This window comes from Diplotaxodon limnothrissa, linkage group LG3 (assembly GCF_057381915.1).
Source record: "Diplotaxodon limnothrissa isolate DT_005_m linkage group LG3, D_limnothrissa_male_GT1.1, whole genome shotgun sequence".
Lineage (NCBI taxonomy): Eukaryota > Metazoa > Chordata > Actinopteri > Cichliformes > Cichlidae > Diplotaxodon > Diplotaxodon limnothrissa.
This window is the reverse complement of record NC_140598.1, coordinates 417,013-443,885: the sequence shown is the minus strand read 5'-3', so window position 1 is coordinate 443,885 and position 26,873 is coordinate 417,013. Positions and strand designations below refer to the sequence as shown.

The window sequence follows — 26,873 nt, the reverse complement described above, 5'->3', positions numbered from 1 at the left end:
TGTGTGTGTGTGTGTGTGTGTCTGTGTGTGTGTGTGCGTGTCTGTGTGTGTGTGTGTGTGAGTACTGTAACTCCTTTATTCCACACAGACAGCTTCAGCATTTGTTCTGCTTTCTCTGCTTTTATTTGAATGTGACAGAAAAACACGACTAGAATTTACACAAACGTGTTTACAGGCTGACTTTAATGTGTTTCTGCACATGCTTGTCCTCTGGTCATGTGATCATGTGGTTTGTAGGACGCTCCTCTTCCTCAGAGGATCCACCTGTGCTTCCTCTCCTCTCTCCTCCACCTGTTACAGTGAGGGAACGTCCTCCATGATGGAGGATCTGCTGGAAAGTGCTGAGAGTTTCCTCCAGAGTGAGACCTCTGTCACAGTTCAGAGGATCTACGGCAGCAGAGACCTTCATGGACACTAAAAGTCTCAAACACACAACAACAACATCACACTGACTCCACTCTGACATCACTGATCAATAATCAAAGAACACACAGATCAAACTGATTGATCAGCCATCAGAGGAGTCGGATCAATGGAGCTGCTTCTCTTCCTGATGTCCCCTGTTTGATCCTGGACCTGAACTCTCCCTGCAGAGGAGACACAAGACAGTCAGAGACACACAAACACACAGACACACACACACGAACGCACGCACGCACTCACACACACACACACACGCACACACACACACACACGCGCACACGCACACGCACACACACACACCTACACACACACACACACACACACATGCACACACACACACACACACAAACCTTTGACTTTGAGCTGTACTGTTTTGAATCTCATGATGTCTCCGTTCCTCCAGACTACACATCTGTATTCTCCACTGTCTCCATCTGTGGGCTGTTTCAGGGTCAGACTGAGGTCTCCAGTTTTCAGCAGGTCTTCATTCATCTTCGTTCGGTCTCTGTAATCCTGGTGCTGTTCTTCAAGCTGGTCAGGGCCGTTCTTATACACGTGAACTGTTTCATCTTCATCATCCATCCACTCCACTTCAGCATCTTCAGGCAGGTTTTGTGTGGTTTTGAAGGGCAGCTGGACAGACTCCGCCCCCTCCTCCACCTCCACCTGACACACTGAGAGGACAACAAACACAACATGAGCTGTACAAAGTGTGATTGGTGTTCAGAGCAGCATCATGTGACTCTTGTTCTGCACTAAATGAAGCGATGGAGTGGCGCCTCCTTCAGGCAGAGAAACAGCTCATGGAGAGAAATAATTATTAGAGCAAAAACAAGAGTGGAGCTGCAAATAAGGCCGAGAGGAACGCTGCAGAAAACTGTTCATGTGTGAATTCATCACTTCATAGATTTCTTTGAGCACTAAAATCAGAGCTGCTTCTATTTCTAATATGACAGCTGTACATTAGAGCTGCAACACTTTAAATGTGAGCCATAAAAACATGATACTCTACAAGTGCATTCAGCTCTGACACTGTCACATCATGAAGGAGACGTGGAAATCACTTTGTTACACAAATCAAAGTCAAATCAGTTCTATTGATGGAATATTGTGTGATCAATAGACTGATCAGTTTCTAATCTGTCATCGATCAGCTGGAAATCCAGCATGTCAAACAGACAGGCAGCAGATTAGGACCAAACACAAACACATGGAGACTTTTTCTTCACAGCAGTTGCAGGTAAACTGCAGCAACAATGCGACTCAGACAGTTTCTCTGTAACTGCAGGGCTTCCTGCGCTGCTGTTAGTCAGACACGGATCAACAGGTTGTGGATAGAAAGCAGATTCCTTCAGCAGAGGATCCATATCACACGTGAAGCATGTCGTCGGGAAACAATCAGTGAAAATGGGACACTTTGAGCCTCAAACTCTGAACATGACCTGCTGCAGACCAGCTGATGTGTTCAGTTACCATGGTGAGGAATTTCACAATAAAGGAGGCGTGCGCTCGGTCTTTTCCCGGCCCGACGCTCTGGGACGTTTTAGACAAGTTTCCTGGCAGAATACGATCCCGTCCGGAGGCCGACACCATCCTTATCCACATGGGCACCAACCGGACTCCAAACAGCGCTCCCACTTCCTCAAACTGGACTTTGTGTGTCTTTGTGAGGCTGTGAAACAAGCCCACCGTAGTGTTTGTATCTGCGGCCCCACTCCCACCTGTGGCCGTGGGGCGTTTGGGCGGCTGCTCGGCCTCCACACCTGGCTCTCCTCTGTGTGTGACTCCCACAGCCTGGGCTTTAGAGACAACTTCAATGTTTTCTGGGACAGGAGGCATCTTTCTGCAGCAGATGGGCTCCACTTCAACCAATCAGGAGCCAGATCCTCTCTGCTAACATATCATATGGAGTCCAGCAGGAAACACTCCATCAAGTACCTGTCCACACCTGCCCACACCTGCTGACCGCTCCGTCACTGACTGACGTCCCCCAGGTCCTAGTCCCTATCACCTCAGTTCCACTCTAAACACTAATACATGTTCAGCTGGACTCGGAGCCTCTGGAGACATTTTGGATGTTCCAGTCATAATAACTAACAGGACAGTTTGTGCAAGGTGGAGGAAATCTGCTGCATCATCCCACTGATGAAGCATTCAGCTCCACCCTACAGTTTCTCTGCTGCCTCCACCCACCTTGGTTCACTTTGCTCTTCTTAATGTTGGAGCTCTGAATAGTCAGGCTTTTATTCTGAAGGATTCTACAACTTCCCATCAGCTTGATTTGATGTTTTGAACAGAAACATGATGAAACCTGAATCTGCTTTCACCCCTCCCTGAAAGCCCAAATTCACTCTGTTTAGTTCAGCTGGAGCCGAGATGACACAGAGAGCCTTTGGTCCATGAGATCTATCTAGGAGACATCAGTAACATCAGCTTTGTGTCAGCCGTCCTGTAGAACGCTTCCATACAGCTGCTTCTGTCTCTGAGTATCTCTCAGCTTCAGCTGGGACTCCACCCAGGTGTTGGTTGGTTGTTGGCACAGAGCTGCTGCAGTGACTCACAGCTGCTTTCATCCAGTTTAGATTCAATGGTGACTTTAAGCGTGTTTCATGTATGAAAGCCAATAAAGACAGAATGAGTGGTCAGAGGTGTCATAATGATATTCATGGTCAGATTTACTAACAGTTACAAAGCTGCTGTCTGAATTTACTAAAGAGCTGCAGGTCAGTCTGGGACTGAAACACGAGGAGCAAACTGGTGCCATGCTGCAGTCACAAACATGAGCTGATGGCTGATCTACCAGCAACGTGCTGCTTTATATACAAACATGCAGCCAATCATGACTCTGTCAGAGCAGCCAATCAGAGGAAAGCAGCAGATGAGGGCGTGTGAGGCAGAGAGTGATGGAGCCACCAGAATAATCCACAGTAAGCTCAGGTTTCACTGATGAGTTTCTCTGTGGAAACAGATGAATGAGAGGAGGCTGAAGGAGGATCAATATGTTTGTGATATCAGGGAGAACTCTGCTGATAGAAGCTGCTGGGACTGTGTGAGGTCCTGAGGACTGAGACTCAGGTGGAGCTCAGGATTTATCAGAGGAGAGCTGCATGATTACAAACTGAACTGTGAGGATCAGCTGACTGTACATGAACATGATTCAGCATCAGATCTGATCACTTACACACTCTGATAACATCTCCCCCTCTCTGTGCAAATACATCAACACTGCTAGAAGCAACAAGCACATCAGGATCAATCACATTTTGATTGCTGTTTGTGTTACATTGAGAACAATCTGCAGTAAAGTGTGCGTCACACACCTGATTTATTCCAACACTTTCCTTTGAAAGTGAAACAAACACATATGAAATAATCCAGCCACAGAAACTGTCCACAGCTTTCAGTCTCCACATTTGAAGCTCTGCAGGAAACCCTGACAGCAGCTTTTTAGCTCCAAAGCAGGTTTAGCTCTGGTGCAGAGTGTTGGTGACTCTGCCCGTGGACACAGTTATTTCTGCAGGTGACCTTGTTACAGGTGCATTTGGAGGAGACTCAAAGCTTTGTGGCAGGGAGTTTACTGCAGACTGCAGCATGTTTAATAGCAAGCATGATGTGAGCCTGATGTGGCTGATAGCTGCTTCTAGCAGTCTTCATGTATGTGGAATGAGAGGGGAGATGTTATCAGGACCAGTTGCTGATTGGACGTCTCAAAGCTGTGAGCGCAGCGCTGAAACTTTGTCCTGTAGCTCTTCACTCAGTCCTCACCCTGAGTGTTTAGAGCCCAGCCCCACATATTCCTGCTCCTCAGGAATTCTGGGATTTGGAGGAAACACAGCTAAACTGACCTGAAGCTGACACGGAGGTCAAGGGGGAGGAGCCACAATACAAGCTGCATCCAGCCAATGGGTGCACTGTTGAGCCATGGATGTGCAGAGGGTCACATGTTTAGTCCCATTTGTAGAAATGTGTCCATAATGAAGACAAATGCAGTCACACAGCTCTGCAACAGCACAAATCACTTTGATGGAGTTTGTTTGTGCTGCTCTCAGATCTGTACAACACTGACATGTGTGTCAACATGCTGCAGACTCACAAAGATGTGCCGTGTTAGCTTCATGTGTCCATCTGACACTATATTATAGTGACTTGAAGAAATCCCTGCAGCATCAATGCAGAACAAACAGAGGCCACGTGTGGCACAGTTCCTGTAACGGGATGAATCCGTGGATGTGTCGGGATCTGACGCTGAATCATGTTGCTGTTCTTTTCCACATGGTGCAGGTCAGCTGTTCCACACAGATGTCAGCTTTCTAGAAGAGTTAGTCTGGAATAAAGCAGCTCTCCTCTGGACCAATCCTGCCTCCAGCTGAGCCGTCACACACACACAGTCCCAGCAGTTTGTAGCACAGCAGTGATGCTTCTATCAGAAACATGCTGCTTCTCCTTCATCCTCCTCTCATTGATCTGAATCAGCTGTTTTCACAGAGAAACGCTGCACAAATCCTTCACTCCACTATTTCTGTCAGCAGAGGACTCGCTCTATCATGGCTGCTGCTCCTTTTTCACTCATTTGTGCTTTGAATCCAATCTGTTTCTCATCATCACCATGAACAGGCTGCTCATCAATCAGCACATTAGCTGTAGATCAGCTGCACACTGATGAAGATGCTCAGACAGACGGGCTGGGCACACAGAGGACTTTATGATCTGTTCTTCAATTCAGTCCAACATGGATCATTTCTGCTCACAGTCCAATCATCTCTGGAAACTTGTGCTTCCATGGCACAGCTGGGCTACTTCAACAAATAGCGCTACACCTCTGGTTGTCAGCTTCACCATCGCTCTCCCCGTGGCTACAGTACAAGTGAGCTGACACATCCATCAGTGGAGGCTGTGGGCCAGTAAGGAGCAGCAGCTGCCTGCAACATGGGCTTTACATTGAAAACAGCCACAAGTCTGGGCCTAACCACGCCTTTGGACTTCTTCTTCATTCCAATGAGATTTACATTTCAGGGAGTTCCCCTGGAAAAAGAGCCATTTTGAAAGCTGTTTGCTGACTTCATCAATAATCTGCTTCAGTCATCCAGATGAGAATCCTGAGAATGGAGCAGCCCTGATAGCAGCTCATAGGATCACAGTGTTTTTCATTCAGCTGATTGATTTCACAGGTTAGGAGGTGAACAATCTAACTGTGCTCCTCCTTCCACCTTTGGACCACTCATTTAGTGACAGCCAGGATGTGACAATCAGCTGTGACACAGGAAAACATGAGGTGGGAAACTCTGGAGAAGATCTGCTTTTCTCTACAGGGAGGCTCGCACATCTAATCTGCTCACCATCACTCAACTCACTTCAACAACATGCTGACTCAGTCATTTCTGCACGTTTCCTCATGTTACAGCCCTGACTTCAGTTCAGCTGAGGAGGAGATGAGGGAGGAGAGAGCAGTGGTGGAGGAGGCAGATAAGGAAGAAGAGGAGGAGAAGATCCAAAGAGGAGGCAGGGGGAGAGGCTCAGGAACAGTTAGATCAGAGACTTTGAGCCATCATGGACTCCCACTCCTTCCATCCAGCCCTGTGTGGATCAGCAGCTCCAAAATGTCTGCTCACTCATGTTCTTCCTGTCTGTGCTCTTCTTTCATTTCACTCATTATATATGAGCTGCTCCTAAATCACACTGGATATGGATTTTCTGTCCATCCACACTAATTCTCTTCATCCTCACCTGATTGTTTGGATGCTCTTTGACAGCACATTGAAAATCCTCACAGTGACTTCTATTGCCACACTGACTGGACACATACAAAGTTGAAGGCTTCATGTGTTTGGCACAAATAATACTTTGGTAGGTCTGAGTTGTGTTTTGAACCATCTCTCAGGACCAAAGTCTTTTTGCTTCCTTCAAAAAGAGCTGAAGGCTTTTTACCTCACAGTTTGTCCTTTGATATTATTGGATGATGGACTGTGGGAAACACAAATGTGCACTTCTTAATGGCTCATATGTGCTGTGAAAGAGCTCTTTGTGATCTTGAAGCTTTTCAATAGTTTTTCTTTGGCTGTTTGTAAAGTTTTCTGTGTGAACTCTCAGGAATCTGGAGCAGTCTAATAGAAGTCTACTGGGGTACAGAGGGAGGAGCTTCTGTCAGACTCTTTCTGATGAGGAACTGAAGCCGCTCTCATGGTCTCATCAAATCATCAGACTCTGCTGAGAACAACAGTCATGTGACCTCTCAGAACAAACAGCCTGTTAGTTTCCTGCTGCCTCCATCACTCACTTTCATTCACTCTCAATCACACCAACATGTTAAAGCAGCGCTATAGCTCACCTGGCTGAGCAGGTGGGCTGAAGGCGGGGCTTACTACAGGTGCCTGTGTGTCCCTCACTCTCTCCCCACTTTCCTGTCTACTCTCTGCACCTATATAATAAAGGCAAACATGCCTCCAATAGAAACCTTTGCAAACACAAAGTCCCACAGCAGCCCCGTGTTCTCCGGCTAAAATGAGAGTTTTTGTCAGTGGAGTCTGGTGGCTTTAACCACACAAACATTACAGCTGCGCTCAAATATCACAAAGAGCTGTGACAGCAGAGAAACACATGACCATCCTCCAAATATCATCTAGAAATAGAAATGTGTCCACTGTGGGACGTGTGAGGCTGACATTAATATGTCTTAAAGTGGGAGATGAAGAAATGACTCCAGGGCCCAAATCATGGAGACAAACATCAATCCACACTTCACTTTGTTTCCTGTCTCTAAAGTGGGAATATTTCAGTGTGATGAACAAACGGCCTCCAACAAATGAAGCTGATTTCCTTTTCCTGTCTTTTCTCCAGCGGCCTCAGCTTCTTCCTCTTTCCCCTGTCTTCTTCTGCAGACGCTCCTCTGTAGCTTCAAGCTGTTTCTCTTTACAAGGAGAGCTACAAACCTTTGCATCCAGCCACAAACACCCCATGGGCTCCTCTGGATCATCACACTCAGCATTTTCACAATAAAAGCCTCGTATTTATGGCTGCTCCACCCTGACATGTGACAACATCCAAATGACTGGATCAAAGTGTTTGAATGATCTCAGCAGCTTTAAAACTATTGGTATTTATACATTTACATTGATTTGGACTAAACTAACAAAACTATTGATTTGATCCAAACTCACATCATGCCAGAGGCTTTTATTTTGAAGGTAGGATCATTTTAATGCTCTTCTTAGTTCATTTAAACACACAGTTGCTCCGCCTGACATTTTTGGCTTTTAGATCAAAACATCAGAGAATTTATTTTATTTGAATGAACTGAAAATAGATTCAAACTAAAAGCTTTTAGAGAATAAACTCCTACATGACCTCTGACCTTTGCCCTGTGTCTACAGCACTGACCTCTGACTTTCAGCTCCACTTGTTTCTTCAGCAGGATGTTTCCCTCCCTGCTGTAGACGGTGCAGGTGTAGGTCCTGTTGTCTTCATCTGTGGGGTGTTTCAGGGTCAGACTGAGGTCTCCAGTTCTCAGCAGGTCTTCATTCATCTTCGTTCGGTCTCTGTAAAACTGGTCCTGTTCTTCAGGCTGGTCAGAGCCGTTCTCATACAGGTGGACCTTATCATCATCACTGTCCATCCACTCCACTTTAGCGTCTTCAGGCAGGTGAAGTGTGGTGTTGAAGGGCAGCTGGACAGACTCCACCCCTGAATCCACCTCCACCTGGGGGACTGAGAGGACAACAAAGCACAACATGAGCTTGGATGGAGACATTTGTGTTGACTCTAACAGGCTGAATGCTGCTGCTTCACTGGGAGCTCACTGTTAGATAGAAAGTGGTCAGTGTGAAGAGGAGACGCAGCAGAAAGATGAAGACTGACAGGAAGAAAGCAGTGAACAGACTGTTGGAGCTGCTGTTAGTGGGACAGGACTTTATTCAGTCTCTGAGGACCAGATTTGACTTGATGAAGCAGAGAAACACAGTCTGAGTGTTTCTGTCACACTCACTTCATCACACAGCTCAGTTTGACAACATGTGGAAGAATTTGATAGAAGCCTTCCTTTAGTAAAAGCACCAAGAAAACACCATGAAAACACCTCACTACACACAAAACTGCAGTACTGGCAAATTGTACATAAAGTATGAAAAGTCAAAGTACTTATTGTGCAGAAAAATGTTCCCATCAGTGTCTGTGGATCAATATTACTGCTGCACATGTTTAAGGCTGAGCTCATTTCAAATCCTTTCTATTGTGTTGAATCTGCAGTAATGCATCATATTCTATAAAATCATATGTTTGTAGTGGCTGTCCTGTGAGGACCACGTCTCTCTAAACAAACAGCTGTTAATGAGCTCACAAACACAGGCCTACAGCTGGATTTGAAAAAGTCCATTCAATAGAAAATCAACAGTCACAGCTGGATTCAAAGGCTTGAGCTCTGTGTGACATGGTTACCTGTCAGCATCTACAGGGGGATTCAAATATGAAGGAAACATGAAGGTGGTGCATTAGAAAAACTGCTGCTTTCAAGCAGAGCAACAAACTGTTTGAACTGATCCAACTTTATTAACACAGACAAAGATTTGTGCATCAGCTGTTTGCTGCTATAGATATAATCCAGCTGATGTGGAGAACTACATGTGACACTGTGATGCAGCCATGAATCTGACTGATTTCTTTCCATTTTCAAAGGTTGATGCATCAGGTAAAGTCCTTAAAAGGCTCAGAAATAAAGAGAAAGGTTGGTTAAAGCAAAGAGAGGCACTGGCAGCCTTTAAGACACTAAACAAGAGAAACAGTTCAGAGAACATCAGACTGAATAAGTGGAATAAAGTGAAACAGAGAACTAACGCTCCCTAAGAATGGAGCTGTCAGAGGAAGAGAGCAGCAAACTGAAAGTCTCTGTTAGCTGCAGAGCTCTGAAACTTCACACAGCTTTGGATGATAACATGGAGAAAGGATGTGGAGATGTTCACACTTCTGCTAGAAATCATCTTCTAGTTATTGTGACTCAGATATGACTGATTATAGATGAGGACCAAAGAAGGTTGTTACTGAGATTGGAGCTGACGTAGCTTAGCCTGTGTTTTAGCCACATGCTAAACAAACACATGTTCAGAAACTAGAAGATGTTACCTTTCAGATGAAGTCTCACACATGAACTTTGCTCCTACAGTTCATCTGCTGAAGCTTTTACATTTGGCTGGAAATCAAATAAAAACCAAAACAGCCACAAACATCAGACATGCTAACACTGTGACATTATTGGATGGAGCCACTGAGACTGAACCACCATCATGAATCTGACCTCTGACCTTTGACCTGTATCTACAGCACTGACCTCTGACAGTGAGATTCACTGCTTTCTCCATCAGGATGTTTCCCTCCCTGTTGTAGACGGTGCAGGTGTAGGTTTCTGTGTCTGTGGGGTGTTTCAGGGTCAGACTGAAGTCTCCAGGTTCCAGTAACTTTCTCTTTATCTTTGTTCGTCCTTCGTAAAACTGGTCCTGTTCTTCAGGCTGGTCAGATCTGTTCTTAGACACGTGGACCTTCCTGTAGCTGTCCTTCCACTCCACTTTAGCATCTTTAGGCAGGTGAACTATGGCTTTGCAGGGCAGCTGGACAGACTCCACCCCTGACTCCACCCCCACCTTGTAACCTGAGAGGACAACAAAGCACAACATGAGCTGTAGTAAAAGTTAATAATGATCCTCTGATGGCTCCTTACAGTAATGTTATTTCGGGTGGCGCTTCAGTGCATCACTTGATACATCAGAGAACGTGGACATGCTGCTGTCATGGTTTCAATCAATCTATCTCATAGATTCCAATTTATTCATGCAAATAAGGATTTTTCCTCACTTACAAAAGAGGAGATCCAAAAGCTTCTGTACTGAATCTTTTCACATTATAAATCTTTCTCTATAAAATATAAGAAAACACTGTAAACATTTTCACTGATGTGCAGATGAAACCCAGCTTTATTAATCTATGACAAAAGAGGACAATGAAACTGGCAGCATGTCTTAAAGACAACGACCGCATTTTTTAAAAAATTCATGCACAACTCAGGTTCTTGTACTTGACCCTAAGAACTTCAGAAACATGGTGACTCATCAATGTCTGAGCACAACCGAAGGAGGAACATTTACTGAAGCTGCTGCAACATTTACTGTCAGCATGTTTCCATGTCAGCTGCTGTTTACCACCACAGAAGAAGAACAGCTTGTCCACATGCAGCCTCTGTGTCAGGTCAATGCAGTGAAGCACACACACTGTTTAGTAAAGTCATGTTGTGGAGTTCGTGAGTAAATGCAAAACTTTGTTTGGATCAACCGAGATGCTGAGCTGCAACATGAAACATTTGTATTAAACAATTAACTTTTGGACCTTGTGAAACAAATTTTCTGGTTAAAATGGAGGAACAAGAAAGAGAGCTTTTTAATTTAATTAAAAAACGCAGAGCAAAGCTTGCCGTTCTGACAAGAAAAAGAAATGACATTAATGCTCTCATTGATGCTGGAGAATCAAAGGCCTCCATAGATGAACACATGAGAACATTTAATGATTATTTGGGAGAGTTTATGGACTTACAGACTTCAGTTCAAAAATTGCTGAACGATGATGAAAAGGAAACAGATCACAGAGATTGGTATGAACCTAAGCTGATCGGGTTTAAAGACTTTCTGCATGAAATCGACACTTGGATAAATGCAGACCCTGATCCACAAAAGGATGAAGTTGCAGCCTCTAATGTTGAATCAAAGGTAGCATCTCATCACAGGAACATTGCGATAGTGTCTCACAAGTAGCGCAAGAAGCGAGCGACATGATTTCTGAACGAGTTGCTAAACCTGTCAGCAAGGGCTCTAGTAAAGCGCCCAGTAATGTAACTGCAGCCTTAAGTTTAAGGAGTAAAAGCTCGCGTGCGGCTTCAATGGCGCTGATGGAAGCTGAAGTGGAAAGAGCCGCTTTAAAAGCGGAGGTGGACGCACTGCAAGAAAAACATGCGCTCGAACTGGAAGAAGTTCAATTAAAAGCAAGAAAGAAAAAGCGGCAAAAAGCAAAGAAGCATTGGCTCTAAGAACTAAGTTGGTTAAGGCTGATGCAAAAAGGCAAATTCTCACCTCTGCTCAGGATCGGCAGAGCCTTGCATCCAGGGCTGAGGTTGAATCAGAAGGCGGGATTACAGCTCCTTCTGGAACATCTACTGAGTTCATACCTGCTGCTACAGCTCAAAAGGCTCCAAGAACAAAGAAAGCCCCTTTAGTTCATTCTCCTTTGCCAATGCCCCTAGAAACACATACACCTGCTAAGGTTAAACCAGAAGGGGAAAGCCCAAGGCCAATCTCTTCTCAGGTTGATGTTCACAGCAGTGTCCTAACAGAGATTATGAGAAAGCAAAATGAGATTACTCAGATGCTTGTAAAACAACAGAGGTTGTCACTGCTTCCAGCTATAGACATTCCTGTTTTTGGTGGTGATCCTTTGCGTTTTAGATCCTTTCTTAAGGCTTTTGAGCAAGGAATAGAAACTAAAACTGATAATATGCAGGATAGGCTTTATTATTTAGAACAGTTTACTACAGGACAGCCCAGAATTTTAGTGAGAAGTTGTATGCACATGAGTCCACAGACAGCTTATGTTGAGGCACAAAAGCAGCTTGAGTGGAACTTTGGTAACAGAGCAAAGATAACTTCTGCATTTATAGACAAGGCTCTTAACTGGTCAGTTTTAAAGTCTGATGATGCTTCAGCATTACGAGCTTACATATTCTTTCTAAGAAGCTGCTTCAACACAATGGATGAAGCTGGGTTTCTTGATGAGCTGGAAAATTCAACCAATATGAGGATTCTTGTTTCAAAGTTGCCTTTTAGACTTCGTGATAAATGGCGACTAATAATCGTTGATATAACAGAAAAGTGCGATCGCAGAGCAGGATTTAAAGATCTTCTTGATTTTCTTGAAAAACAAACAAGAGCTGCATTAGATCCTGTTTTTGGAGAGAGTCAAAACACAAAAGAAAAGATAGCTTCAAAACCATCAAAGACACCGCTTAAAACTAAAAGCAGTAGCTTTGCTACTTCTGTTGCTGTAGTTTCAGACAGAACAATGACAAACCGGAACGGATTCAGATAAGCCATGAAGATAAAGGGTTAGATCAAACTCGGTGCTTGTTTTGTGACCAAACTCATTTTTTGGACGTATGTGACTCATTCAAACTAAAAGCCAACAAAGAAAAGGTGACATTCTTTAAAGGAAAGGTTTATGCTTTGGTTGCTTACAGAGAGGCCACATGAGTAAAGCTTGTCCACATCGTTTGACGTGCCACACCTGTAACAAAAATCACCCTACTGTTCTCCACATAGACTCAAAAGAACGGCAGTGGCAAGCAGCTAAAGCTGAATGTAAAGAATCATCAGTCTCAAATGCTCTTGTTTCTTTGAACTTTGGTAGCCATACTGGGGCCGGGTCCAATGAATGTGCCTTGTCAGTTGTTCCAGTAAAAGTGAAGTTGGAAAATGGGACGAAGGTTGAGGACACCTACGCCTTTCTTGATCCCGGCAGCTCTGCAACTTTTTGCAGAGATTTCAAACAGGCGTTGATGATGCAGTTAAATGCATCTGGAAAGAAAGTGGAAATCATCTTATTTAACGCATGCAAGACAGCTCTCATATGTAGGCATTTTGCTTTCACAGTCACACATTACAATCGAAAAGTGTGGTCAGTTGAATCCAAGCACTCTCCTTCCTATGGAAGCAGATGGTGCCGAACACAGCTGTATGCAGAAGCTAAATGAGGAGACGAAACCCCGACCAGACATTTTCAGTACACCCCAGCCTACTTTTGTAGACATTTTTGTGGATGAGTCAGCATCCAAGAATAGTCTAGGTTGCAACTGTGTCGGTTATGCAGTAACCACAGTAGACACAGTTTTAGAAGCGAAAGCTCTAACTTCCTCTTTTTCAGCACAGAGTGCTGAGCTCATTGCCGTCATTCGTGCATGCCAGCTACACAAAGGTCAAGATATAAATATTCACACTGACAGCCAATATGCCTTTGCAGCTGTACATCACTTTGCAAAAATATGGCAGAATAGAGGCATGGTAACATCTAATGGCAATCCAGTCCAGCATGGACATCTATTACAGGAGCTATTAAATGTCGTAACGTTGCCCAGACAACTAGCACTATGCAAGTGTGCAGCACACCAGAAAGATAACTCAGACATTACTAAAGGTAATAACTTTGCAGACCAAGCCGCAAAGAAGGCAGCACAGCAACCTGTACAGACTTTGATGTCTGAAACCTCACAGCTAATACCACTTGATGTACTTAAAGATGAACAGAAAGCCGCACCCATCGCAGAGCAAAAGAAGTGGCTGAAATGTGGAGCGCAGCTACAGGATGACTTAATGACTTGCAATGGCAAACCAATATTACCAAAATCCCTGCATAAGACAGCTGCATTAGTGACACATGGCTTAACGCATTTGTCAAGGGGAGATATGTCTGAAATACTCTCTAAAAACTTCTATACTCAAAATTTCGAAGCTTCAGCACAAGAGTTTATCAGAACATGTATGATTTGCCAGAAACATAATGCACAGGGAAACCTCAGGCCTAAAAGAGGCTTTTTCCCAACACCACCACACCCATTTCACGCAATCCACATGGATTTTATTAAACTGAACGAATGTCAAGCATCAAAATACGCTCTAGTAATTGTGGATGTGTTCTCAAAATGGCCAGAAATCTATCCAGTAAAAAGAGCAGATGCAATCTCAGTAGCAAAATGTTTATGCAACCATTTCATTCCTACATACGGCATTCCTTCTCTGATAAGATCAGACAATGGAACACACTTTGTTAATGATGTAATTAGCAAAGTCTCTGAAGCTCTGGGTTTCAGCATCAAACATCATTGCGCTTATCATCCACAAAGTGCAGGATTAGTGGAAAGAACTAATGGCACAATAAAACAGAGATTAAGAAAATGCATGGAAGAAACAGGAAGGCAATGGCCTGAGTGTTTGGGCCTGGTGAAGATGTGGATGAGACTAACCCGGGGGTCACAAAAACTTACACCCTTTGAAATCGTTCACGGGAGGCAATTTCCACTGCCTCTCACTAGTGAGCCTATTAATAAGTCTAAGTATAAGAGAAACCACCCTAGCAGAGTGGATGACTAAATTATTTGAGAATAAAGAAATTGTGCTAAACAATAAACTGCCGAGTGATATCTCTCCAGTTTCTTGCAGGTTGCAACCAGGTGATTGGATCCTGATCAAAGTACTCCAGAGAAAGAATTGGAGTTCGCCGAGGTGGGAAGGCCCATACCAAGTCTTACTCACCACACCGACTGCCTGCAAAATAGCAGAAAGACCATCTTGGATCCACCAAAGCCACTGCAAAAAAGTGAGTGACAACACAAGCATAGACGCCGGTTCCCCCGACTCCTAGGTGTTCTCCTGGTGGAGGAAAGGGCTGTTTGGGTATATCCCGCCCTTTTATCTTCTCGCCAGTGGTCTACTCACCTGGAGCCCGGGTGTGTCTGGTCATCATGAAGAAACTTGTCCTCATAGTGGCTGGCATCACGCTCCTAGTGAGCCTACTGATACTCACCTGGACAGACGAGGACCCACAGCATCACCTGCAGAAGAAATGGTCATATGACAACTCACACCTAAAGGATATGGACAAAGAGCACAGCCACCCCTGGCTGAACAATGCCTGGTACCGGTACGTCTACAACCGAGTACATACAGAAGACAACCACACTGGCTGCTACGTCTGTTCTCACCTCCCAACAACAGCAATGCAAGCCACCCTATATGGAAAATCACCCAGCCTTTCCGAAGCCTTATGTATATTCCACAAAGCCACCAGCGGAACATGTTCCCCCGAAGACATCTACTTCTTCAAGGTTCAGTTAAAGACACAAGACACAAAACCCGACCTGCCACGGTGTAATGGAACACAGATCAACTATACAACTAATGAGGTAGTGTTCTGTACACCAGAGATCTCAGACTGGAACTACAACTGTGATGGACGATACTGCGTACACCTAAACTCAACCAATGACAGGGGAAAGTCATTCAACGTCAGGAGGGAACCAGGAATACAACATCCAATGTGTTTCACCTTCACATACGGCAACAGAAAGCTGGGAATGAACCACGACTGCTCCCAGACTTTCCGAATGCCGCAGGACAGAAAGGCACAGATAAGCTTCCTGAATGGCACATATTGGGTGCAGGGTACAGCTTGGGCATGTGGCTCAAAGACATACTTCGCCATCCCACCCAACAGCACCGGACTCTGCGCCCCAATTTTAGTGTCAGACCACACATTCAGAGTATTCCATCAGGACCAACCAAGACGCAAGAGGAGCACTGATGACGTGCAACCTCATGACCCAATCTGGGGCAGTGATGTACCAGCGGAGTTCAAGTTGTGGACCACCGGACAGAAGGTCCTGCACTCACTGTTCCCATGGATTGGAAATGGAAAAAACATGCTAAGAATTGAGACTCTAGATTACCGATTTGGACTTTTCCTGAACAGCTCAACAAGGATAAACAAGGCTCAGAATGAGGAAATCGACGCGATCAGAATAGTGGTCATGCAACACAGAGTCGCCCTGGACATGATTCTGGCTGAGAGAGAGGGCCTCTGTGTCTTATTCAACACCACTTGCTGCACCTATATCCCGGACAACGTGCACTCTTTGACCATGACCACCGCCCTAGACAAGTTACGACAACTGAGTAATGCAGAGCAACAAGACTATGTCACGAACACAGAGGACTGGCTGACCTGGCTGCTGAGCGGCAGCTGGAAGACCCTTGTGATCAAAGGACTTGTCTTGATAGGAGTTCTTCTTTTATTGCTTTGCATGTTCTCAACTTGCATTCTACCCTGTATCAGATCAATGATTGGCAAGATGGTACAGGCCACAGTAATCACCTATGTTGGCCTGCCACAAGAAGATGAACCGGACGAAGAGGATTTAGTATAGGAACACACACACTCACACATACTGAATGATGCTACAATTGAAAGTGTTATAAGCAAGTGATTGTTGGCTGATAATAAAGTATGATTGTGTGTAAAATATCAACTCCAGTGAAATATAAGTGAAATATATTTACATCAGGAGGGAATGTTAAGGAGTTTTTACTGTTTTATTTGATTATGCTTCAAATGTTATGTTATACTTATGTTCACATATTTCACCAGATACAGCTTTCTGAAGAAACAGGAAGCTGACCCTGTGACCCTGTGACATTTACTGCAAGAGATCAGCACAGAAATACACATCCGCAGAAGTTGACTGCATTATCTTATTCTTAGAAATTGACTTGTAACACACACACACTTCGTGACACACACACACAGCTTACACACAGACAGCATCAGGACCTGCGTAACAGGAAATGTGATTGTATTTGCATATTGAGGATGTAACCTATAAAAATAAACGAATACTGCAGTTCGGTGTGATTACTCCCTGAGTTTCACCCGTGCCGCACGTTATCAGTATCAAGTGTCTCAGTGTTGTTTATTCACCTGACTGTTTGTTAACTGTAAATCTCTGACACAGTTGAACTCAATCTTAATCTGAGTGAGTCAGTCTTTTGGTCTGACAGCACAACTGTGCTACAGTACATTGCAAACACAACCACATGGTTCAAAACATATGTAGCTAATAGAGTTTCCACCATTCATGCTTTGACAAAAGTTGAGCAGTGGAGGTACATCAGTTCAAAGCTGAATCCAGCTGATGCAGCCTCTCGAGGAATGACAGTTGGCTGTTTCCTGAAATCTTCCACCTGGATCAATGGTCCAGAATTTCTCAGTAAACCTGTTGTTCACTGGCCTGTAGGCATGAATTGTGTATCTGTCCATTTGGAAGCTGACCCAGAAATAAAAGGGGAGGGCCTGATGTGTGCAGCTGTGCTGAAAGAAGATGTGTCCCACTACTAAGCTGCTGTTGTACTTCTCCAGCTGGACACAATTAAAAAGGTGTGTGGCATGGATCCTGAAAGTAAAAGAAAGACTTAAACTGCAAACAAGGAAAAGACAGAAGTTGCTGGGCACGCACTGTGGAAGTCAAATATGTGTTAAGCAAGATGATAAATGGAACACTCTGCTCAAAACTGAGGATTTGTCCAAGGCTGAGGAAGCTATAGTGAGCTTTGTGCAGAGAAAACATTTTGCTGATGAAATGACTGCCCTAAACTCTGGCACTGTAAGGAAGTCAAGTCATCTGTATAAGCTTGATCCTGTAGTTGCTATTGGTGTCTTGAGAGTGGGTGGAAGACTGAGCAAAGCGGATTTACCTGAGGAAACAAAACATCCTGCAATTTTGCCAAAAGAAAGCCATGTTTCAAAGCTTATTCTTCAGCATATTCACGAAAAGATTGGTCACAGAGGAAGAAATCACATGCTTTCAACACTTCGCCGTCAGTACTGGATTCCTCATGCTAATTCAGCAGCTAGAAAAATAATCAGAGATTGCATAGTGTGTCAAAGACAACGGCAAAAGCCAGGTGAGCAGAAAATGTCTGATCTTCCTATGGGCAGACTCTCAGCTGATCTTCCACCATTTACTTATGTTGGTGTTGATTATTTTGGACCAATGGAAGTAAAGAGAGGCAGGAGTCTTGTTAAGAGGTATGGAGTTCTCTTCACATGCCTAACATGTCGTGCAGTCCACCTTGAGGTGGCACATTCTCTTGATACAGGCTCCTGCATTAATGCCATCAGGAGATTCATCTGCCGCAGAAGACAGGTCAAAGAAATCCGGTCAGACAATGGAACCAACTTTGTCAGCTCGAATCGTGAGTTAAAACAAGCTATGTTAGAGCTAAACCAAAGTAAAATCCAAAAAGGCTTAGCACAGGATGGCATAAAGTGGACCTTTAACCCGCCCTATGGGGCCCATCATGGTGGAGTATGGGAGCGCTTGGTGCAAGAAATAAAGAGAATATTATACTCTATCACAAACCAGCAAGTACTAGATGATGAAACCTTGCATACAGTTTTTTGTGAAGTGGAGGCTATACTGAATGACCGCCCAATCACACCTTCTTCTGACGATCCCAATGATGTAGAAGCTCTTACTCCAAATCACTTGCTCCAGTTAAAAGGCAAACCTGTGCTGCCACCAGGTTTCTTTAAAAAAGAGGATCTGTATCTGCGAAGACGATGGAAACAAGCCCAGTATATTGTGGATCTATTCTGGAAAAGGTGGGTGAAAGAATACCTTCCCATGTTGCAGGAACGACAGAAATGGAACAAGATTCGTAGGAACTTTTGCATTGGTGATGTTGTGCTTGTTGTTGATGGAGCTGCACCAAGAAATTCTTGGCCCATTGGCCGCATCACTGAAACCATGGCCGATGCACACGGAGTAGTTCGCCGTGTTAGAGTTAAGACACGAACAAATGAGCTGGAGAGGCCAATCAACAAAATGTCTCCTGGTGGAGGCCATCTAGAGGAAACAATGAATGTTTGCCTCCAACTGAGCCAAGTTCTGGAACCTCTGGCTCTACATTTACACTGACACTCACTTGGCTCTACACTCCATTATGCAACATACACCTTTTTTGAATACACACAAAGCAAACACATGAACAACAGAGACTTAAAATCATAGAACATTGACCTTTCCTTTTGTTTGGTTTTTAAGAAGACTTATACGGATGGACTACTGAAGAAAATTATTGGTATTGCATTTTGTGATGGCCACTTAGACAGATATAATTCATGTTACACAGGAATTAGGGGCCGGAATGTTGTGGCCATTTTTGTTGAATGTTTATAAAATGCAATTTGTATTCATTTTTGTTTTTTCTTTAAAGGTGTAAGAATATTCTGACCTGGTTTTGTTATGTAAATTTGTAATTAATTTTATTGGAGAAGCTTTTGGAAAGTGATTGGTTTATTAATTTATGGACCCTCCCATTAATCAAGAGATTAAGAGCACCCTGGATGGGTGTGGTAAAGAGGTTTTTTGTTTTTTTGTTTGCCAAATGTCAGATGGGAAGACGGGAGGGTTAGAAAATGATTTTTTGACCACTTTTGAAGTTGTTAAAGCAAATTAAGTTAACTTTCGTTTAATTTTAAGTTTTAAGAAGTTATTTGGCTGATTTCTGTTTATAATTTTCCACAAAATAAACGGCATATGATTTTTAAACAATGGAGTCAGAAGTGCGTTCTAAAACAAACCTCCCGTTGCCACCCATGGCCTTTTCTTGGACTTTTTTAGTGTTTGGAACGTAAAAGGCCGCGACAGAGCTGTTTCACTGATCAATGACTGAGTCTGAAGGAGGTTTTCTGACTTCTGGAACAAACCTGGAAGTTTCTCTTCAGCTCTCTGTATCAGCTGTTTGTAACTCTCAACTCTTTCAGCTTCTGGAACAAGTTTGTGTGAGCCGCAGTCAAGGAGCCACCAGAGGACACCTGCTAACCATCGGCATTATGGGTAGTGTAGTAGGAGACACTCACCTGACATGAAATAGTGCCGGAAATAATATATGAGACCTCCAGAAATCACAAGAAGAACCAGGAGAACCAGGAGAGCTTTGGCCCAGGATGGAAACCTTTCTGTGGAGGAACACAAAGAACAACATGACCTTTGACCTCTGAATGAATGGAAATAATGAATTTAAAGGCCTATACTTCAATCATAGAGCCAGCATAGTTATGCTGACAGTGTTAAAATAACAAAGTTTTATCTGAGTGATGTCAGATGTATCTACACCATGTTTGTTGCTGACCTTTGATCTCCAGCTGTACGTCTGTCAGTCTCATTTGTCCTATCCTCCTGTCTCTGATGGAGCAGGTGTAGGTGGCGCTGTCAGACAGTTGGAGGTTGGTCAGGTTCAGGCTGAGGTCTCCAGTATCCAGAGCGTCAGTCTTCATGGATGTTCGGCCTCTGTAACGCTGGTTTTGATCTTTCAGTTCGTCTCCTTGAAGCTGATGCTGGTGGACGGTTGGAGGACTGAGGTCGGAGCGACTCCACACCACTGTGGGGTCAGTCAGATCGAAAGTGTCAAACTGACAGGGCAGGATGAATGAGTCCCCCTCATACAGCTCCACAGCTGAGGCATGCTGGGAAACTGAGGACACACAGAGACTTGTGGTAGCTAATTTTGAAGCCAACATGATGACCTTATCCCATCAATGCTGTGGAGGGCCAGCTTTTTTAGATCCAATTAAAATCAATGGACTCAGAAAGATCCTCTGGAAAAGAGTAGAACTCTTAAAACAGAGTTTATTAAACAGCAAAAAAACGGTATAATATAGCAGGACACACAAGGAAGCATAGCAAACCAAAGCGAAGCAAACTGAGCCCAGTGTAGAGCCTTTACCCACACACAGCAGCGACACACCAATTATATATGCCCTATGCAGTGTTGGGTAAGTTACCTAAATTAGTAACTTAGTTACATTACTAGTTACTTCTATCAAAAGTAACTCAGTTACTTTAAGTTACTCGTTACTTTCAAAGTAACTAGTTCCTAGGGAAAGTAACTTTGGTTTTACTCAGAATTCTCTTGTTAATGTGTTTGTAACCCTGGTTAACATAGCTGTCAATAAATAAAAGCCTGTTAGTAAAAACAGTCATAAAAAATATATTACAGGTGATAAATAGTCAATAAATAGATCATAATGGTTAGAAAATTCATTAAAAACATCAGCAATGATATAATTCATGGTATAGGATTTCATTTGTGTTTAAAAACATGTTAAAAGGGTAAAAAACTTGCTAATTCATGGTGTTTTATGTCAATTCAGGTAAAATGGCTAAAATATGTGTTCACACTCTTATTGTGAAAGGGCACGCTGCAGCGTGACTCCTGTGATAGCCACACCCAATCGGGTTGTTCCTTCTTTTGATGCTAGAGAGGGAGAAATGTAGACAGTCCTTGCGGAGCTGCTGCCTAAACGAGTGAAAAAATATTTAAAAAACAAGCCAGAAGTCTACTTAAAGCCATTTTTGTACTCTGGAGGATATATTTTTGTTTTTCCGACCTGTCCTTGCCTTGGTGACGTTGTAAACAGGGGCGATTCTAGGATCAGAGGTTTGGGGTTGCTGAGCACCCAGAGAGCTGCCCAGCCAGGCAAGATAAACCTGTCTCTGTCTGTCTCTGTCTCTGTATACCATGCATGAAAAAATCTTTACTGCAGATACTACTTTTACTAATTTAATAATAATAATTTTGTGTTGTAAGATTTATGACTGTCATGTAGGGCTGCTCGATTATGGCAAAAATGATAATCACGATTATTTTCACTGAAATTGAGATCTCGATTATTTGACGATATTTATTTAACAATAACAATGTATTGAATAATGACTTTAAAGATTGTCAAAAAATAATATAAAACAGTGTGCAAATACTGATAACAGTGCAAATGTTTGCGATATAAGAAATAAATGAAAAATGTAAACATCTATGTTTAGTGAACTTTGCAGTGTTGCTCTGTGGTGCAGCTACTACATCGTAGCAAAGCTTACACACTGTGTCTACTTGATCCACGTCTGACTGAACCCGTAATGTTTCCACACCACTGAAGTTTTTTTACCTCTCTTTTCAACCAACGGCAGTCACTCTCCTCTCCAAATAACTTCTGCTTAGCTTTCCCTCGGGTCCTCTTAATCAGCGGTCCCCAACCCCCGGGCCTCGGACCGGTCCGTGAGTCGTTTGGTACCGGGCCAAGAGAGTTGAGGCTCAGGTGTGAAATGTCTGGTTTTCAGGGTTTTTAATCGGTTTTCAGCGTTATTTTGTTATCGTTTTTATCGTTTACTCGGTTTTCCTGGGTCTTTTCACGTGTGTTATGAATAAATTTTCTTTTTTTCGGTACTAGTTTTATTTTGTTGTCTTTATCCGCGACACCTTAAAGGCCGGTCCATGAAAATATTGTCGGGCATAAACCGGTCCGTGGCGCAAAAAAGGTTGGGGACCGCTGCTCTTAATTGTTGTGACACGTGTTCGAAATGCAGAGCGGTGCGCTCGATTTGTCACCCGGAGCAGCGCGAGAGTAAAGCACAAGGGAGGTGCTAATAATCGGCTCAGTCATTTTTAATGATCGTTGAAAGCCCAGATTGTAATCGAGATTAAAATTCGATTAATTGAGCAGCCCTACCTTTGAATGAAAACAAACGCTGTTGTGACAGTGATGTACACTGTTCTGATGATATATATGTATGAATCTATCAGTCGTTTGTTGTAAGATTCAGATAATTATTTTTTAAAAGCGAGACATTTTAAATGAGAATAAGAAAGAAAAGTATTTCTTTGTGCCCCCCTCTCCCTGTTAATGCCCTACCTGCCCCCCTGGCAACACTTTGCTAGACCCGCCCCTGCACAGTTACCAGCTGTCAGCTACCTAAAAAAGGATCCTGGTGTTATTTGTCTCTCAGAAACAGTTCATAACTTCCCTTCAACTCATTCATGTCACCTAAAAGGTAAACCTGTTTCTCCATCACAGCTCTGATGATTCAGTAAGGACATCTCCTGGTTTCATCTTCATGTTTCCCTCTCACCACATATCCAAACCAGCAGCTTTACAGCTGTGGCTCCAGCAAACATCAGCTGATACTAGAAATTAATATTAAATAACAACAGCTGATTAAACGTGCTGCTGTTGTTTAGCGCGACATCCGCTGGTTTCCTCTTTCTGCGCAAAGTGAGCGATAAACAAACAAGAGAGCCGATCAGCTGATCACTGATCAGTTTCATGATTGAAGTAGAAACGGGAGAGGGAGGGGAGAGGATGAGAGAAGAAGAGGCAGCTGTGCAGCAAAGACAGAATAACTCCAGCTTTGTGCCTTTTTCATTGTAGCTGAATTACGGGACAAACTGTTCCTTTTCACCTCAATAAGAAACGCGTAATATTTTCTCTGAATACCAGACGGGACGGTTGGCAACTCTAATAACTTATGAACAAAATAAAGTTCAACATCAGTAACTTCATAGCACCACCCAGCTGTATAGAAACTCCATCATGCTAGCTAGCACGCAGTACGGAAAAAGTCAGCATAACGAAAATAAACTCCACCTAAACTTGGTTCATATCTGACCCAGAGAGACTGCAGGTCAGAACTTCTTACCTGAAGTTCAGTTCACACAGTTCATGGCCACCTCAGGTCTCTGCTCCTCCTTCCTCCCCTCTCCCTCCTCCACCTGCTGGCCTCCACCACTTGCTAATGTTACTGAATGTGGAAGCTCCGCGATGCCACCTGTAACGTGCAGTGGAGGTGAAGCCAGCCGCGGAGGTGTGCAGGTGGATAGCGAATGAGCAACAGCTTCTGACTTTCCAAAAAGCACTCATTTATTTACAATATCAAAAATAAAAGTGCTACCTCTACCACACATTACTAAAGAGCACACTAGTCCGGGTACACATGGGAGCATCCATTACAGGAGGAGTGCGAAGAAGAACAAAAAGGGGGTGACACCAGTCGTGAGACAGGAGGCGCCGCCATGTGGTGATACACTGCATTACGATAGTAACTGTTACACACCACACGAAGTAACGAGTAACGAGCCTATCTATCTCTGGTGTGAATGAGATATGGCAGGTCCATAGGCATAGCTGGACTGGCCATCGGGCATACCGGGCAATTACCCGGTGGGCCGCTGGCGATTTTTTGTTTTTATGGGCCGATGGTTTTTTTTTTGGTTTTTTTTTTTTGGAAGGGTATATATAATGAAAGGTGTTGGATTGGCCAATTGGTCATGATCGACTCTGAGCTGGACCAATTACAGCCGAGGAGGCTGGCTGCACCCGCCCCCTTCTTTAGCAATCACGTGATTTTCGCGCATTGCATGCCGGGAACTCGTGGCAAAAAAAAAAAAACGATCTCTTTACCCGTCGGCTTCCTGTGGCTGTCATGCGACCGGCTATTGCAGTTAATAATAATACAACAGCTTCTTGCCATTTTTTGGGTTTCTTTTTATCGCTGTGTAACTGAGTTCAATTGAAAGCCTGCGTGCGCTAGTACCTCTTGCCACAAGTTCCCAGAATCCTTTGCGGTTTTATCCCTGAATGACGTCACATTTTCAATCTTTATCCTGGTGGGCCGGTCTCTAGTCAAAATGCCCGGGCCGATTTTTTGTCCCAGTCCAGCCTTGTCCATAGGTCATTGTTTAGAGCCATTTTTATTATGGTGCAGAGAGGATAGAGTGATGAGGCCTTGTCTCTTTCAGTTTATTAAAAATCTGTCAGGTTAGTTGTGGACGAGCTGGAAGGGGACACAACTGGATGAGAGCCGAGTAGACTTTTTGATATTTGCAATATTTCTTAACTGGAGAAAATAGGACTGTGTCCAAACACAGCTCATGGTCAAAGGTCATACCCAGACTCTGTGAGTCCTGATGTTGGAAGACAGATTTTCAAGGTTATCTTCAAATTTAAGGTTTGGGGGCAACAAAAAGGAGCTGAAATCTGAGCTGAAGAGAGTTTGTAGCTTCCAGCATTTAACATCAGAGAGACAGAGCATCAGATTCAGATTAAGTCTGTGTTACTGCCATCAGTGAAACATACAGCTGTGTATCATCCACATAAGAGTGGAAATAACACAGTATTTACAGAATACCACACAAATTATCTGAACCAATCAAAGAAGAGAGAAGAAATTGGGACTAAGAACTGATGAACTCCACATGAGAGGGAGGCTGACGATGAGGAGGATCCTCCCATTATGACTGATAAGGAGGAGAGAAACCAGGAAAGATGGAAGGATATCATGGTGGACCACATCAGATCCAGAACTGAGATCCAGAAGAATCAGCAGAGATCAGAGCTGTTTCTGTGCTGTGGGGAACAAAGCTGAGAGATTTCTAGAAATATTTCTGCTGTTCATGTGAAGGATTAACTGAGAAGCAGCAGAGTTTTCAAAGTTTGAGATAAAAACAGGAAGTTTGAAGTATAAGATGAGCTCAGACAGGATCCAGGAGGATCCAGGAGGATCCAGAAGGTCTTATTACCTGGAATAAAACCCTGTGGTCGTTCATCTTCCTCCTAGTTCCTCTCTGAATCCGATTTTTTTTGTCTGGTTGTTCACACTACAAGTAAAATGTGACAGCAAACGCGTTCTAGTGTGAACAGTTCACGGCCTTAAAAGCAGCCCGCATGCGCAAAAGAAGACGTCACACACAATGCGCTCTTTTTACACAAGTGAAAATTATCTGCAGAGCTAGTAGGTGTTGTCGCAGCAGTCTATCAATTTCTGCACAGTCTCAACCGAAAAACACTGAGAAAAAAAAAAAGAGCTTCACCTGCAGATAATAATGTTTGGTGTCGGCAGGACTGATTTTACAGCATTTTAATAAATGCACTTTCATTTAAGCTTAAATACATTTGAGTTTGTCAAAGGGCCAAAATAGCAGGAACACAACCAGACTGGTGTAAATTCAGCTCACAGACTCTTTGTGTTGACTACATGCAGACCAGCTGTGCTCATATGTGCAGTTACAGCTCATTTAGAGGCAGGAATATCCTGCTATGTCCCTGTTAGGACCTGCTGCTTTGACTGCTCACCACTCAAACAGCTTCATGACATCAGCAGGAAGAGCAGATGTGGATCCACAGCAAACATGTACGTTGGTCACAATCAATGAAAGAAGCTCAGAAAGCTCTTCAGTAAAACCAGTGTTAGAAATGAAACACACAGCACAGCATGCTGGGTAATTACAAGGACTCCCATCAGGCACAGGGAGGCACGTCCCCCTAACTACTCATGCTGATTAACACAACACACACACGTTACATGCACTTCTCTCCACCACCACTAGATGTCTCCACACTCTGTGCTGACTCCAATGATCAGAGCTGCTGAGCCTGTTTGCAGACAGAGGAGGAGCTCCTGGTGATTCGTGTGGCACTAAAAAGCTCTGATAACGTCCATCCAGCAGCTGATAACAGGGACATTTGGTGCCATGTCAGAGCTGCACAGTCAATCATCCGTTTGGCTCTTTAGTTTGAAGAGTTCAAAGCAGCAGCAGAGAATCTAAAGTGTGTCACACAGCACCAAGTTTCCTTTGGTCACATATGAAATGTGAGTCCGAGCTTCAGCTACACAACAACACACACAGCAGCTGATTGTAACATGAGCTCATCTGAAAGGCACCAAGAAGAATCCAGAGATTTGAAAGTTGCTGCTTTGGATTGTTAGTTTGATCTGAATCAGAATCCAGTGTTTGATGGAAATCTCCTCCTGCTGCACTTCAACACATTAAAGAGAGAGAGATGAAAGAAAAGCTGATGATGAGAGCAGAGAGAGGAAGGTGTACTTACCGTGCAGGAGCATCACAAACACCACAAACATCTTCATGTTCCTGTCAAACTCAGAGACTCTTTAAAAGCCCTTCAGGACATCAGCTCACAGCAGCTTCACTTTCCTCTGCTGATCATCTACTGACACTCTCACACTGCTTCACTGTCACAGCTCAGAG

General features: G+C 43.8%; 2 protein-coding genes across 4 annotated transcripts; one reads left to right on the top strand and one right to left on the bottom strand.

Moving 5' to 3' along the window:
* Positions 1-339: 339 nt before the first annotated feature.
* On the bottom strand, positions 340-26,842 carry LOC146634211 (butyrophilin-like protein 2). 3 transcript variants are annotated; one of them, XM_085375806.1, is made up of 7 exons: positions 26,716-26,842; positions 20,187-20,528; positions 19,915-20,049; positions 9,737-10,054; positions 7,798-8,124; positions 774-1,097; positions 340-587 (listed from the first exon to the last, which is right to left on the bottom strand). In XM_085375806.1, exons 1-7 carry the CDS (start codon positions 26,750-26,752, stop codon positions 496-498), a joined length of 1,575 nt encoding a protein of 524 aa, XP_085231932.1. In that variant the 5' UTR covers positions 26,753-26,842; the 3' UTR covers positions 340-495. The 3 variants fall into 3 exon arrangements, with proteins under 3 accessions (XP_085231932.1, XP_085231940.1, XP_085231949.1); XM_085375814.1 differs by having other exon boundaries at positions 19,915-20,013; XM_085375823.1 differs by lacking the exon at positions 9,737-10,054 and having other exon boundaries at positions 19,915-20,013.
* Positions 14,960-16,420, top strand: LOC146634212 (uncharacterized). The gene has a single exon (XM_085375022.1). It carries the CDS (start codon positions 14,960-14,962, stop codon positions 16,418-16,420), a length of 1,461 nt encoding a protein of 486 aa, XP_085231148.1.
* Positions 26,843-26,873: the final 31 nt, after the last annotated feature.